The 15,386-nt window shown below is 41.0% G+C and overlaps 1 protein-coding gene across 1 annotated transcript; it reads right to left on the bottom strand.

Annotated features, from left to right (window-relative positions):
* Window positions 1-1,289: 1,289 nt before the first annotated feature.
* Window positions 1,290-5,319, bottom strand: LOC126728146 (uncharacterized). The gene is made up of 2 exons (XM_050434016.1): window positions 5,247-5,319; window positions 1,290-1,618 (listed from the first exon to the last, which is right to left on the bottom strand). The coding sequence occupies exons 1-2, from the start codon at window positions 5,317-5,319 to the stop codon at window positions 1,290-1,292; spliced, it is 402 nt and encodes a 133-aa protein (XP_050289973.1).
* Between the last annotated feature and the right edge of the window lie 10,067 nt (window positions 5,320-15,386).

Below are 15,386 nucleotides of genomic sequence, written 5' to 3'. Positions count from 1 at the left end.
ACAAAGCCGCTTTGGATAAGCTTCTACAAGAAGTGTTCCCAACATGCATGAATAAGGCCGAGTTGCTTCAGGACGATTCTAGGAGCTAATTAGTCTCATCCACATCTTCCTTGGAACCATTCTTCGTCGATGTCAGCGTCAACATCTGGGTCATGGTTATCATAATAGGGGTCATCGTAACCAATAAAAGGATTGGGCATTTCCCATTGATCTTTATATGGCCACTGTTGTTTGTAAGATTTTGTGGTACTTGGTCTTGTTTCAGATAAGGTTCCCTCATTAAGGGATTCTACCCTTATAAGAGCATGCTGACAAGATGCCCAAGTGGTGTCCTTGTGTAAGTGGAGGGTGTCATCTGGGTTAGTGACCCAATGCATTTCTGATGGGTGAATGATACCTTTTACTTGGATATCTTTTTTTGAATTGAGCTTAGCAATTAAACACCCTGTAGTAATTTTGTGACCAAATCTTGGATATTCTGTGACGGGATACTTTTTCCAATCTCTATTATGAGCATCAACTTTTAGGATTTCAAACCAAAACTTTTGAAAATGTATATTTTCACAGGGGAAAACAAGTTTATAAAATCCTGGTTCAAAATGAAGGCACAAATAATACTCATTAAGTAGGTACCACATGTAAAGATAATGTATGACTATCCAATTAGTTATCCAAAAGGCAAAGGGGGTTTTCCATGGTTGGTCAAAGTAAGGGCAAATAGCAAGAAAGTGATTGTGGTGTTCCTTAAGGTAATTATGGAGGACTTTGATGAATTTTTTGGATCTGGCTTCAAGGGTCAAGGTTTTTATTTGGTTTTTTATGTCTAGAGGAAGGTTTCTATCATATTAAGGATATCATCAAGGGTTGCAGAGGAAGAGCCTAAGGATGAGGATGGATCTGTAATAGGATATACACATAAAGGTGGAGGAACAATTGTAGTGTTAATGGCTAGAGGCTTTCTGGAAAGGTAATTGGTGATTAGGTTATCTTTTCCTTTGATGTGCTTTACTTGGAAAGACCATTGTGAAAACCAATTTGACCACCTGAGTAATTGAGGATAAGGAAGCAATTTTCGTTTGAACTAAAGCATTTTTGGAAAGGAGGACATGTCCATTTTGACTAGAAAATTATGCCCAAAAAGATGAAACTGGAATTTTTTGAATTCCATGTTTTACTGCAATTATTTCCTTGAAAGTGGAATGATAATGAAGTTCTGAAGGTTTGAATGCATCACTTTTATATCCACAAATATTTCTCTTTCAATCAATTTCTTCAAAAAGAGCTGCTGCCTAGTACTCATCACTTGCATCTGTCTGGAAAATTCGTTTGCCTGGTCCTAGAATTTGTAGTGGGGGAAGCTTTTCTGCTAATCTTTTCAATTGTTGGATTGCTTCTATATGAACAAGATTCCACTCTAGAGGGGTTTTCTTCAAGAGTTGAGCTAAACAGTTCCTATATCTGGAAATCTTTGGGATGAAATCGGACATGTGATTACCAATTCCAAGAATTTGTTGTATCTGTTTGGCACTTGTGAGCTTATCCGAAAATTTGCCAAGGGAGACAGCAATGTGAGGTTGCAAAGTGTACTTTCCATCTGAAATGCTTAATCCCAAGAAATCTATAGAAGACTATCCAATGACCATTTTCTTTTCAGAAAGCATTATTCCTTGAGATTTCACTAAATTATAAAATTCAGTAAGTAGCCTTTCATGAGAATCTTCATCTTTTGAGAATAGGAGGATGTCATCCACATAGATTAATGCATTGGCTAAGAGTGGCTAGAACAACGTTACCATTGCTTTCTAGAATTGGGATGGGGCATTTTTTAGGCCAAAGGGCATGACTGTCCATTGGTAATGGTGATCTGGAATGCAAAACATTGTCTTGTACCTTTCTTCTGGATGGATTCCTAATTTACTTTTGCATTTGAAAGATGCTGGAAGAGATCATTCTTGTTTGGCAAAGGAAACTTGTGATCTGCAAGAAAATGATTAAGATCCTAGTAATTGATTACCAATCTAAGTTTTCCTCATATTTTCTTAGCATGCTTGTTGACATAAAATGCTTCACATGTCCATTGGGAAGTTGTGGGTTCAATGAGGCCTTCTGAGAGGTTGTGGGTAGATAACTCTTGTTTAGCTAAGGCTAAATGTTCTGGGTTCATTCCTCTATGGCTGGCTTTTGTGGGGTTTACATCTTCATTCTTTTTTAAGGGAAGGTGTATGAAAAAGTTTGGGTTCTTCCATAAGAGATTTGGATTTTTAAGGAGGAATTCAGAATGGCTATTTGCATAACAACCGTTAATGATCTAGATTCTCAAAGAGTTAAAAGGGTTAACAGTAAATAGATGAGGGACCTGGGTCCAAGTGAGAAGGTTTTGTTTGTGCAAAAGTCCTTTTAAAGACCATCTAAGGCTAGGTATTTAGCAAAGGAGATCAAACCCCATAAGAAGGTCTCTGCCAGTAAGAGAGGTGTAGATTCTAAATTTTGCACCCATGATTTAATTAAGGAGAATGACTTGAATGACCATCCATGTACCCCAAAAATCATAATTGCATCACATGCATCAATATGTTCTTGCATTACATGCATCATTTTGTCATTGTATTACATGTATCATGTCATTCATTACACATCATAAAAATGATCTTCAGATTCTAACGATCGCAACGGTGTTTCCAGTTTTCAAATCAGACCATCAGATCGAAAGAAATTGGATGATCAAGTTTACATGGTCAACATGCATTGTGTCTAGGTAAGGTCGACCACGCATGAATAGTAATTAATTCTGATTGGTTAAACCATTAAAATTAATTAAATAATTATGTGATGGGTTGATAATTAGTGTTTAAAATAGGATTGCATGCATAGGAATAAAAGGGGTGATTGGATAACAATAAAATTGTGGATAATCTGAACTTTATCAAGATTTATTTTAGGGTATTTATCTACAAGATAATTGTTCTTAAATAGCCTGAATTATCCAAAAAGGAGAAGAAAAATCGTAGACGGAGGATGAAAACACGTCTAGGTACAAGGACCGGTCAAAAAACCATAGAAGAGGAGTCCAAACGGCAACCGAACACGAAAGAGTGTTCGGTGTCCAAAGGCCAATTCGGAAATTTTGGAGTGCTGCTAAAAGGGCCAAATTTCCATGTTTCAGGCTTTGGCCCAACGGCCTTCAAGTGACGATAAGGCATACCCTTTTCGATCTTTTCACAAAAGGATGCGTCCAAATTCACATCCTAATTGTCCGTGCCTATTTTTTAGAGTCCTCTGACCTCTATAAATAAAGACTAAACCTCATAATTCAGGCCCCTTTTTTTTACGCTCTGAGAGGCATATGTTTTAGGCTCTCAAATTGCTCATATTTTCTAATCCGCTCTCTGAGTTTTGGCTGCTTAAATTAGGGTTTTTAGGTTTCAAAGATAACTGAATAAGTTTCTTTGAACCCTAAAACATCCTCTCAAGAACAAAGAGTGCTCATGCAAGAGGTTGTTTCCTTCACCCTATCTTTTCTTTATGCTTCTTTTTATGTTGATGAATGTTTTTATCCATAGCATGAATTATTAATCATTGTTTTGTTTAAGCATGATTGTTTTTATGAAATTGTTATAATCTCTTTCTTGTATATCAATAATCTACCTGTGAACAACTCCTTTTCTTAAAATAAAAACAAATCCACATCTTCCCTAGATGTAGATTTGAATTTTTCTTCACAATAAAACAGATCTGCATGTTCCTTAGATGTAGATCTGAATTTTTCTTCACAACAAAATAGATCTGCATCTTACTTAGATGTAGATCTGAATTTTTCTTCAAAATATAACAGATTTGCATCTTCCTTAAATGTAGATCTGGATTTTCCTTAATCAAAATTGGTTTGTGTCTTCATTAGATGCAAATCCGAACATTTTTTTTTTATCAAAAAATTGATTTGTATCTTCCTTAGATACATATCTAATTTTTCTTAAGCATATGCAGATTTTTGAAATAAAGAAAAGATAAAACATGATTGTGTTTGTGTTTGTTTTATTTAATTCATGTTGCATAAATTTAAATTATGAGTGAAACTCTCTTCTTAAAAAAAATATTTTTCATCTTTTTTAAACACATAAAAAAACAGATCTGATATTTGTTCAAACCAAAAGAATTTATTTCATGTGATAAACACATATTTTAATTTTTATCTCCAAAAACTATTTTTTTCACATACTACAAAACAGATCTGGTATTTTGATAAATCCAAATCATTTTTTTACCAATCAAAACAGATATGATTTTTTAAAAACAAAAGGAGAGACTTCATTCATAAATAAATTTGTGAGATTTAATTTTGGTGTCACGTGTTCAACATATCATTCATGACATGCATAAAAAGGTACCTCAGGTTACAAGACTTAGCTAACTGTTGACATGAGGTCGGTTCGTATGGAAGAGAAAGATTACCAGAAGTCTAACAAAAGGAAGAGGACCGACTGACTACCTTGATATGCCCCAAATTTTACTTTTCTGCATTTTATGATTCTCATATCTTTACTTTTTGAATTTAATTAAGGATTGGAATGTTCCAAATCCCCTATGAAAAAAATTTAGTATCTTTTAATTTGAGCAACAAAAGAATCAACCATTTTATTATCTTTTCTTATTGTCTTTATTTTTTTTCCTTTTCTTTTTCTTTTCCTTTTTCTATGCCATGTAATTTTTGCCCATGGCGTCCTTATGGGAATTTTCGCCATGCCCATGGTCTTTTCCCCTATCTTTTGCCTAGATCGCCCATTCGGGTTTTCAACCTAGTAGGGTTTCTTTTGCCTTAACTTTTGCCTAGGCCACCCTCTCAAGTTTTCAACCTAACAGGCTTTTTTCTTTTTCAAATGTTATACTTTTGGAGTCTATCTAGATTGATTGGGCAAAGCATCTCTTTCCCATCCAAGTCTGTAATTCTTATAGCATCTCCATCTTGGCACTATTGCTATCCTCTAATGTCCACCGCAAGGCTCTCTTGAAAGTCTTGAAAGAGACATGTGTTCCTACAAGTGCCACAGAATCTGCCTTTGAACGTATGGTCTCAACGGCCGGATTTCCTTTACAAATGATAAGCTACCACCAGAAGGTAGAGAGTACACTTTGCCCATGCACATAATAGTAAAGTGCGAAGATATGATCATCGCCAGAGTACTAATTGACAATGGATTAGCCCTGAATGTTTGCCCGATGTCTACTTTAGAGCATTTGAATGTGGATACATCTCTTATCCTCCCTACCACCATGATCATTAGAGCCTTTGATGGCACTCTCTGGGAGGTGCACAACATCCATGATTAAGCCCGTAAGGAAAGCAACCCTGTTGCTTATACATGCTAGATCATACCCTATCCCTAAGGGTTTACAACCCTATAAGTGCATTCATGCATACACTAATTGGTTCCATCACCTAATTGTGCAAAGATAAAATTTGTGGCAAGTAGCTGAAACTTCGTTCAGGAGGAGATGCTGCCGAGAAATTGTCAAGAATCCCAAGATATCATGAGTCCAAGAATTCTCTCAAGGAAGATCCAAGAAAGATTGTTAGGAGATCATAATCATCAAAGAGATTGCAAGATGTTGAAGTGGCCAAGAAGGTCCAAGATCCAAATTGCCAAAAGATCCAAATTGTCAAGACGTCAAAATTGCCAAATATCCTAGATGTCAAGAACCCAATGGCTCCCTCAAGAGATCCAAAGGTCCAAGAGATCCATGCTGTCCAAGTCCAAGAGATCCAAGTGTCCAAGAGCTTCCCCGAGAAGTCCACTGTATCAAAAGTCGAGCTTTTCCTCGCAATTGCATTTCTTGTATTGAAAATGGCCCTTCATTGGAGCCGATGAACCCAGCATTGTAAAAGAAAATCTTGTACAGGCATATAATCAAAAGAAGGGTCCTTCCCGCATTGTAGAGCACGTCATAAAAGTTTCAATTACTTGCCAATCTTGTGCATTAATCTTGCATCATAGTAGAAACCCACCATGATAAATACCTGATCAAAGGTGCAAAGCCAAGTTTTTCTGAAAATGGTAGGTGCATGTTAAATAGCAAGGACATAAACTAACTTGATTTTGGTGTTGTGTTTCCACATTGTCAAACACACCCCGCATCTTTCACCTCCTATTCTTCACAAGGATCAAAAGATTGCTAAGAAGAAACAGTCTAAGCTACCACCACATTGTGATCCCATCATCACTAGGTCCTATGCAAGAAAGATGTCTACAAACGGGCCTTCGACTCCCGAAGTGAGTCATGCCAAGTTCGTTCAGATGAAAGAGCAAGTGTCAGAATTGATGCTCATGGTGCAACAGCTAATTGTAGGAGGAGGACAAAACTCTTCCAATCATAGTTAAGGAGGTCCCCAAATTGAGAATGAAAATCAGCCCCCACTAGTACAGGATTAGGGCCACAATGTACTGCCCTAAGGCAATGACCAGGAAACAGATCATTCTAAAGACAAGAACCCCGAATCTGGGATCGGCCAAGTCAAAAGCCAAGTGGAAACTCTAGCTGAGAAGCTTGATATCATAGAGGGCTCTAGTGCCCATGGAAGCGTTGATCTAGACAGTCTGACCAACTTCCTTTAAGTCATTATGCCTCCCAAGTTCAAGGCACCAAAGTTTGTCAAATATGATGGTACGAGAGACCCTTACACGCACTTGTGCATGTTTCATAGGAAGATGGCTCTCTATGGGGATAATCACCCTCTACTTTGCCAGATTTTCCCTAATAGTTTGACTAGCCCCATGGCCACATAGTATGCGAGATTGGAAAAGACCTCTAGCTAGAGGGAAATTGCCAATTCTTTCTTGGAATACTACATGTTCAACATTGAGATAGCTCCCAACCGCAAGGTCCTTATGAGAACAGAGAAGAAGAGTGCGGAATCTTTCCGAGAGTATGCCCAAAGGTGGCGTGAGCTAGATGCACAAGTTGAAAAATGAGATGATTAAGTGGTTCATTGACAACCTCAAGCCTCCTTACTATGAGAAGATGATCAGCACCCAAGTCACTCATTTTGCTAGCCTCATCCCTATTGGGGAGTGCATTGATGAGGGTATTAGGAGCAAGAAGATCATGGATGCCAAGTCTTTGAGTTCCATGGTCGAACAACAAGTCAAGAAAATGACGAGACGCAAGACTAAGGGAGTCGACGTTCATATGGTTGATAATGCATCAAAATGGCCTAGGGGTGTTGCTTATATCTATGCTACCCCAGCTGCTAGACCTTATCAGCAACAAAATCAGTCTGGTCAAGCACCTTGTTAGGAAATTTATACCCCGATTGATATAATTAACAAATTTTAAACCCAAGTTGTTAATTAGATTTATTATGAATAAACCTTATTAAAAAAAACAAACATCAATATCATGTCAATATCACGCACAACGGAAAAGTAAATAAGACAAGATATGATGACCTAGGAAAACCAATGAAACAAACTAGTTTCACAGTAAAAAACCTCAGGGGAAACCTTCCCGAAAAGCAATCCACTATAGTAAAGAGAAGTTTCAGATCTAATACAAAACCTTTGTCCCTAGACTCTACAATCCCATAGATGAACTCACAGTAAAAACCTTCTACTGCTTCAGAACCTCTGAACTCTTCAATATATGAACACCACCCTTTTTGCATGGATCCCAGTACGTGACTAACCAATGATGCACGGCTCCCAGTACGTGACTAACACACTAACTTGAAGAAGATTGTAGGCTGCAAAGTTCTTCACTTCATCAGCAATGAAGATTAAGAAGCATTTGGTTACAAAACCCTATAGAGCAAAGATGCAGTAGCTTCTTTCAGAGAGAATAAGGCATCGGTCACCTTTTGCATGTGTTCTTCTTGTATTCTCTTATGTGACGGCCTCTAAAATAAGCCTTATATATGTCTAGGGTTGTAAGAAAAGAAACCTTACACAAATACATAAGCATGGGCCGAAAATCAAATCTGAAAATTTGAATTTCGTAATTCTCGATCGATCAAGAGGTGTCGAGAAGCTATCGAGCCTATCTGTTGCGAGCTATCGAGGAGCTATCAAGGGGACAGAAAGTTTCTCGATTGATCGACCTAGATATCAAGAGGTATCAAGATTACGATAAAAAGAAGTTGAAGAGCTCGATAGATAGCCTAGCTGTCGAGAGGTGTCGAGCAGCTATCGAGCTTTAAAATATCAGCACTTCTTCACTTGTTTCTTGGACAAATTTGCATGGCTTCAATACTAGACTTGAAACACGGTTTCTTGAAGTATTAAACACATCCTAGATCTACCCAAATACAAGTAAAGCGCATTTTGTCAAAGGATTAGCCAATTACATAAAATAGTGACATATGTTCCTAACAAGTGAATCACATATGTCTTAACACACCTAACCGAGCCTTTAATCAAAGAGGGAGGCTAAACCTACCTCGTCCTCCTAGGAGGGAAAACAGGAAGTACACTCTGTTACCCATGCCCATGGCAAATCTCTATGCTTACCTATTGGAAAGGAAGCTAGTGACGCCAATGTTTCAGAGGCCTAGAAAAGGTCCTTTTCCACTGGGATTTGATCCATTCAAGAAGTGTGAACAAAATTTTGGGGCCGAAGGGCATACTCTGGAAGAATGCTACTAGTTGAGAGACCATGTCCAGGATCTCATTAACAACAAGTTGATACAATTCGATAACGCAACCGCTTCGAGCATCATCACCAACCCTTTGCCTTCCAATTAAGAAGGGAATGTGAATGCCATCATTACAGTGGAAGAAAGGGTTCTAAATTTCTCCTCACTGTCATTCCTATAGAAGTTTATGCTTCAAGGAAAGGGTTCTAAATTTCTCCTCACCGTCATTCCTATAGAAGTTTATGCTCCAAGCCTTGGTCCAAGAGAACCACCTTAATCTTAAGGATATAGGAACCCCAGGATTTGATTGGGGAATCTGCTCATTCTATGACATTGAAGACAATCATGCCCTGTTTGATTATAAAGCACTCCAAACACAGGTGCAGAGTCTACCCGAATGAGGTATTATCTAGGTTGAAAGGGAAATTGTGCAAAAAGGTGATTACATGACAGCCAGCCTGTGTACTCCAACCGCCTAGTCAGAAGCTAGCTGCAATGCTATATCAGTTGGGTCAAGGAAGGATTGGGACGAATATCTGCAAAAATGCCTTGGTAAGGCTACTTCAACACCTCCCTTTTCGACAGTCATTGAGGAGATCGTAGAATCACTTGCGGATCCAAGGTCATCAGATTCAGGGAAAGGGTAAGCCCCACCAGCCATCGAAGGATTCACTTCTTTAGTTCTTGCATTACCTACAGTCGTAGAGCCAACTCCATCATCAGTATAGAAAGGAACCGCTATTGTTTCCGCTATCCGAGGTTTCGATCCTCTTACCTTGCCAAGCTTGCCACAGTAATCTCTGGGGTATCCAGCTCAAAAGCCCTTAAAGCCATTTTGCCATTTCCGGTGGTCATTAATCTAAAAACGTTCTCTATAGTGCCCAGTTTGCAAACTCAGGAGGGTGTTATCATTCACATGCCGAAGACATTTCCTTATGAGGATAGCCATTGTGTCCCCTGGAAATACGATGTGTCATTGATCTCCACTCGAATCAGAAAAGAGGAGGTCTACTCCAATATCTCTTCAGCTCTATTTGGGCTTACTAGGAGTGGCCACTGCTATACTCCTGAGGAGCTAGAAAAGAGAAGGAAAGAGATTGCCAAGGGTACCACCAAACCCGTCAGGAACAAGGTCACAACCAAAGAAGCTGAAGAATTCTTGGAAATTATCAAAAACTCAAAGTACAATGTGATTCAGCAACTAAACAAGTCATCAGCTCAGATCTCCATCTTGGCACTATTGCTATCCTCTAATGTCCACCGCAAGGCTCTCTTGAAAGTCTTGAAAGAGACATGTGTTCCTATAAGTGCCACAGAATCCGCCTTCGAAGGTATGGTCTCAACGGTGTTGGCCACCAACTAGATTTCCTTTACAGATGATAAGCTACCATCAAAAGGTAGAGAGCACACTTTGCCCATGCACATTATAGTAAAGTGCGAAGATATGATTGTCACCAGAGTACTAATTGACAATGGATCAGCCCTGAATATTTGCTCGATGTCTACTTTAAAGCGTTTGAATATGGATACATCTCTTATCCTCCCTACCACCATGATCATTAGAGCCTTTGATGGCACTCTCTGGAAGGTGCAAGGCAAGATTGAATTAGTAATTGGAATTGGCCCCATGTTCTTTATGGTCAACTTCCAAGACATCACGATGGATTCCCTGTATAATATGCTCCTAGGGAGGCCCTGGCTACATGCGGCAAGTGCAGTTGCTTCTACCTTTCATCAGAGACTCAAGTCCCCATTCGAGGGTTCGTTGATCACTATTGTGGCTAAAGAACCCTGACTTTCTTTAAGGAGACCTCTATCCCCTACATTGGTGCTAATGCCTTTACAGAGGCAACTTTTCACAGTTTCGAGCTAGTCTCCATGATCTCCAGAGCTTCAGAACTCGAGTCAGCATGGCCCTCTGCTACTTTAATGGCTGCCATGGACATGCTCAAATTTGGCTATCAGTTAAGCCAAGGTCTCGGTGCCGTAGGACATGGGAAGACTTCTTTAATTGAACTCCCTGACAACAAAGAAGGCTTCGGTCTAGGCTACGACCCCTCTGATGAAGAACTTTTCTAGGCTACCAAAGGAAAGAAAAGGAAATGCATTGGCCAAGGGATGTCTATTCCCCACATCATGGTCACTTTTCTGGCTCCAACCGAGGTCATTAGATCAAAAGTAGCATAAGAATCATGCAAGGAGGAATTAGATTTGGCTTGTCTCATCCGTCTTTGTCCAGAGGAATTCTTAGTGAATGCCATCATATCCCCAGGGGATGATCTGACTTCTACTATTAGACCTTGTGTGCCAGGTGAGATAGTAGGCCATTGGACTGTCAAGCCCACTTTGTGGAATAGCATTATCGTGTAGTTGGGTCCTCCAATTGCCTGAGAGAGTTGGAATAGCATTATCATGTTTATACCTAGCCTACCCCTACCAGTCTCCCGATAGAAGGACCTAATGGTCTCGGAAAGTAAAGCGGGAATGAAAAAGGTACCATGAGGTAGGGCACTCACCAGAGGGAGAACGGCAAAACTAGCAGCTCCTAATGATGAAGAGAATAGCACTGCACCAAAAAAGGCCACCAGGAAGGCCCGACGCCTGTAGGATGTCCACCGCTCCTCTAAGTCCACGAAGTCATCTCGGTAGCCAACAGGGCACTCTAATGAGTGGAACCAATCATGCAGGAAATCAAAGGACATGCTCCCTCCTATCCTGCTGCCATACCAAGTCAGCGCTTCCACAACGGGCCTCTTGAAGCCCATCAGATTAGTAAGCCTCTTGCAATAGTGTGTCTGCACTAGTGGAAAGAAAACAGTGCTCAGAGAAGTAGAAAGAGAAAGAAAATTATCATACTCCTCCAAAGTAGGCACCAAGTCAACATCTCCAATGTTGACACATCTCAAAGCAAGGTCCCAAAAAGAGGTAATGACCTCCAACAAATGCCAATCTAGTATGGTGTGGAAAAGAGCAGTAGCATCTCCAAGAAGTTCCTAGATGAGTTCCCGATCACCGCAAGAAAAAGAGCTCCACCACCTCCTAAGCTTCTTCTCATAGTAAAACTTTTTCTCCAGCTCAACCAAAGTGTCATAGAAGTGAACACCAAGAGTATCCACGAACGAATCTTACAAAATCTGATGATCTGATGAGAATCTATGCAAAAAATGATGAAAAACTATGTTTTCTACACGTTTTGGGTGAAGAAAAAGAGTAGGAGAAGACCCCAAAAATCGTAGACCTGAATGAGCTGGGGCTGGGCTAAAACCCAACTTTTATACACACATCCCGAGGCGGCGGCCCTTCCTTGGGACACATGTCAAGGCTTTTCAACCCCCCAGGCACAAACCTACATATATTTCGAGCACTCTCCCCCTGTTTGGCATGTTTTTGACCACCTCGGAGCGAAGATTCCCTCGTTTTAATAACCGTCGTAATGTGCAGTCGGCCTAACAGTGAACCAAATTGTCAGAAACTCTCTCTCGTGCATCCGAAACCGTATAAATCCTACAATAAGGTAGTTTATCTTTGTGTGTCTCTTTCAACACCTCCAGATGTCTTGAACCTCATTTTCTAAAACCTAGTTCACCCGGTTTAGGGGTCAGTTCAGCCCCGACAATCAGAATTTACAACAGAAAAACACTAGAGCCCCATTCTCGGCCATACGGCAGCTTTTTCAGCTTATTTTGAGGATGGAGGGAGTCGTTTCTTGTGATGTTGCCTCAAGAAGCCTGTCTTTGAATTATTAAACTACCCGGGCAATAATAGGAGCAACCAATGCATACCGCTGCATGGCGTGTCTAAAAAGATCTCGTTCAAAATGTCTGCATTCATTATCAACATTTGGTACGATTTATGAAGTCGAGGACATTTTCAGCCAGTTTGTAGGCTTGGAACCCCGCAAAACCCTAAACTGGGGCAGTTTATTTTGCATGGTTCCCTCCCTCTTGTCCAGTATACAAGAATGGGTCCGCCTCGCTGAGGACGTGTCACTTATGTCGAGAATCGCATGAAACCCTAAACTAGGGCAGTTTATTTCACGTGATCTCTCCATTCTCTGTCCCCTCAGTGAGACGATCATTGTTAAAAGCCACCAGTAAACCCGTGAAACTGCAGTGCAATAGAAGGGAGCGTAACACGAGCTAGTTCAAAACCACCATCCGCAATTAAAATGCAATAGTTCATGCATACATTAACAGCCCTCTCAGAGGCTTTGTTTCTAACATACATCAGCAACCTTCTCAAAGGCAATATCTAGAATCATAAATGTGAGTCCTACCCAGAGGCATTGTTTCTTGCACACATTAGCAGCCCTTTTAAAGGCAACACCCATATTTATACCTCGGCCCTCTCAAAGGCAATTTCTCTATGGTGATACATCCACCCTCTCAAAGGCGATTTCCTAGAATCATGCCTGTAAGTCCCAACCAAAAGGCATTGTTTCTCACATATGTCTACAGCCCTCCCAAAGGCGATTTATTTAAAGTTATACATGTAAGTCCTAATCATAGGCATTGTTTCTCATATGCATCAACGGCCCTCTCAATGGCAATTTCTCTATGGTGATACATCCGCCCTCTCAAAGGCGATTTCCTAGAGTCATGCATGTAAGTCCTAGCCAAAAGGCATTGTTTCTCACATATGTCTACAGCCCTCTCAAAGGCGATTTATTTAGAGTTATACATGTAAGTCCTAATCAGAGGCATTGTTCCATACATACACCAGGAAGCAAAGAGATAATATCATATATCAAGGCCCACTGTGGGGCAATACAATACACACATGTCCAGGCCTATCAAGAGTTAATGAATAATATACATACATAACTGGCCCATCATAGGGCAATGTCTACAAGATACATGGAAAAGTTCATGCCCACGTAGGGGCTACATCATGCTACAACAAATGGCTAACCCTACGGAGAATCATCACCCCTTATATGCTAGTTGGTATCATCATCATCATCGTCGTCTGTAAAAGGGCCAGTGGAAGTACCCGCACCGCCTAAAGTGCTTGGAGCGTAGCCTAGATCCTAGGAAGGCTCCAAAGCTTGAGAAAAAGAGTCCTAACCACCCAGCGAGCCTAGAGGAGCTGGGATATACCCAGGTTCATACAGAGGAATGATGGACCTCTGGCCTAGAATTTGAGGAAAAGGCAGAACAAGAATACTAGCTGCTTGTAATTCTCCATCCAAAATCATGGTATAGCCATAAAGCATGGCTAGCTCACTCTAAAGCTAGCTCTGTTCTCTCTCTACCATAGTAGCTCGAGCCTCCCTATCTCTCTACCAGAGCTTCATCTCCCGAGCTAATGCTCGAACAGTCTCTTCATGCATATGTACCTCCCTAGTGGTAGCAGTGGCCTTAAGCTCTGTCACCCTGGCCTGCAAAGCCTCTGCACGCGCTCTCCACTCTACTCCGGAGGCCACCTGAGCATGAACAATGCCTCCCAACACCCTACCTCCGCTCACAAGGACATCTCTAATAATAGAACCTTCGGAGGACTCTGCAAACCAAGTGGCATAATCCCTGCTAGTATCCACATAGGCATCAAAAGAACCTATCACGTAAGCCCAGGACAACGGACTCGAATGACAATCCAAGAGGAGGGGGATCTCTAGGTACTCCATAAAATGGCATGACCTAATGGAAGGTCCTCTCTACCAAAAAGAACTCCCAGCTTAATAGGGCCCAAAACTAGCGTCATATCCTCGATTGGCCCATAGCAATAGTGAGCTCCGACCTCCCTAGTAGCAAAACATCATAAGGTTGAACTACAATCTCATCCCGGGTGACCTAGCCTAAGGCTGCAGATATAATGACCAGCTGCACTATAACAACCCTGGTGATCGCATAGAAAGCCCAAGCATATGCTCAAGGATACACTGTCGCTGACAAACCTGAGTACTGTGGTCGCAAGGCTGGGATGTACTCATATGCCCACCATGTCATAATCTGCCAACACCCCTCCAAACTCCTGAAATCCCGCTAGGAAGCTCGCCTTAGGAAAGCGATGAAAAAGCTGTAAGTAACAGACCCCTAGTCGTATCTCCCAATGTTGGAGACTGCTCTCATGGCCCATAGCAGCTAGCAGGTCAACACTGATAGGTTGTTGCCTAAGAAGTAACTATCGAGAAAGCATAGGAAGAACTGCCGAAGATGAATTTTGGTAGTTGCCGCACCCCATAGAATGCTACCCTGTAGCCACTTAGTGCGAATCTATGGCGACGTAGTAGGCCCAAAATATCCTCTCGTGTCTGTAGTCAACGGGAGAGGGATGCCCAAGAGCTCACAGGCCATCTCGAAGCTCATGTCATTGGTCGGAATTGGGTATCTACCAAATCTGATACCTAGGTCCAATCAAGAGGGAGGACATCATACTCCCTATAACTCAAGTGAAAGATGCCCATCTCGACATGAAACCACCGCACCAAAGCCTCCCTAATCCCATGCCTCATAGTGTACGGGGGGATCCGTAGGAAATCCTCAAATCCCTACTCCCTTAAAAACTCGGCATATCGCTGGTGGGTCCCAGGAGCAAACAGTAGCTGAAGAAAGGTGGACCAAGCCAGATCTTGTCGACCCCCAGCATTCAAAATCAGAAGCTATTTGTTAGCACATGTATATAACAAAAATCTAAATGACAAAGGAAGAAATACATCATACCTATCCCTTCTATGCCTAAGCAGAAGGATGATCCTTCAGTCCGCGCTGAAGGTGAGTGTATTTGATGCCTCTATCTACAGCTCCAGTACAAGCATCGGCCC

This window comes from Quercus robur, chromosome 5, assembly GCF_932294415.1.
Source record: "Quercus robur chromosome 5, dhQueRobu3.1, whole genome shotgun sequence".
Lineage (NCBI taxonomy): Eukaryota > Viridiplantae > Streptophyta > Magnoliopsida > Fagales > Fagaceae > Quercus > Quercus robur.
The sequence above is the reverse complement of the archived record's forward strand: the minus strand, read 5'-3'. Positions and strand labels throughout refer to the sequence as shown.

Bases quoted from the DNA above. Each gene is read 5' to 3' on its own strand.
- LOC126728146 (XM_050434016.1), bottom strand. From the start codon at position 5,319: ATGGATGTTGTGCACCTCCCAGAGAGTGCCATCAAAGGCTCTAATGAT. The intron at 1,619-5,246 runs GTATCCACATTC...AGTCTTCTATAG, and splicing joins TGGTAGGGAGGATAAGAGAT to ATTTCTTGGGATTAAGCATT.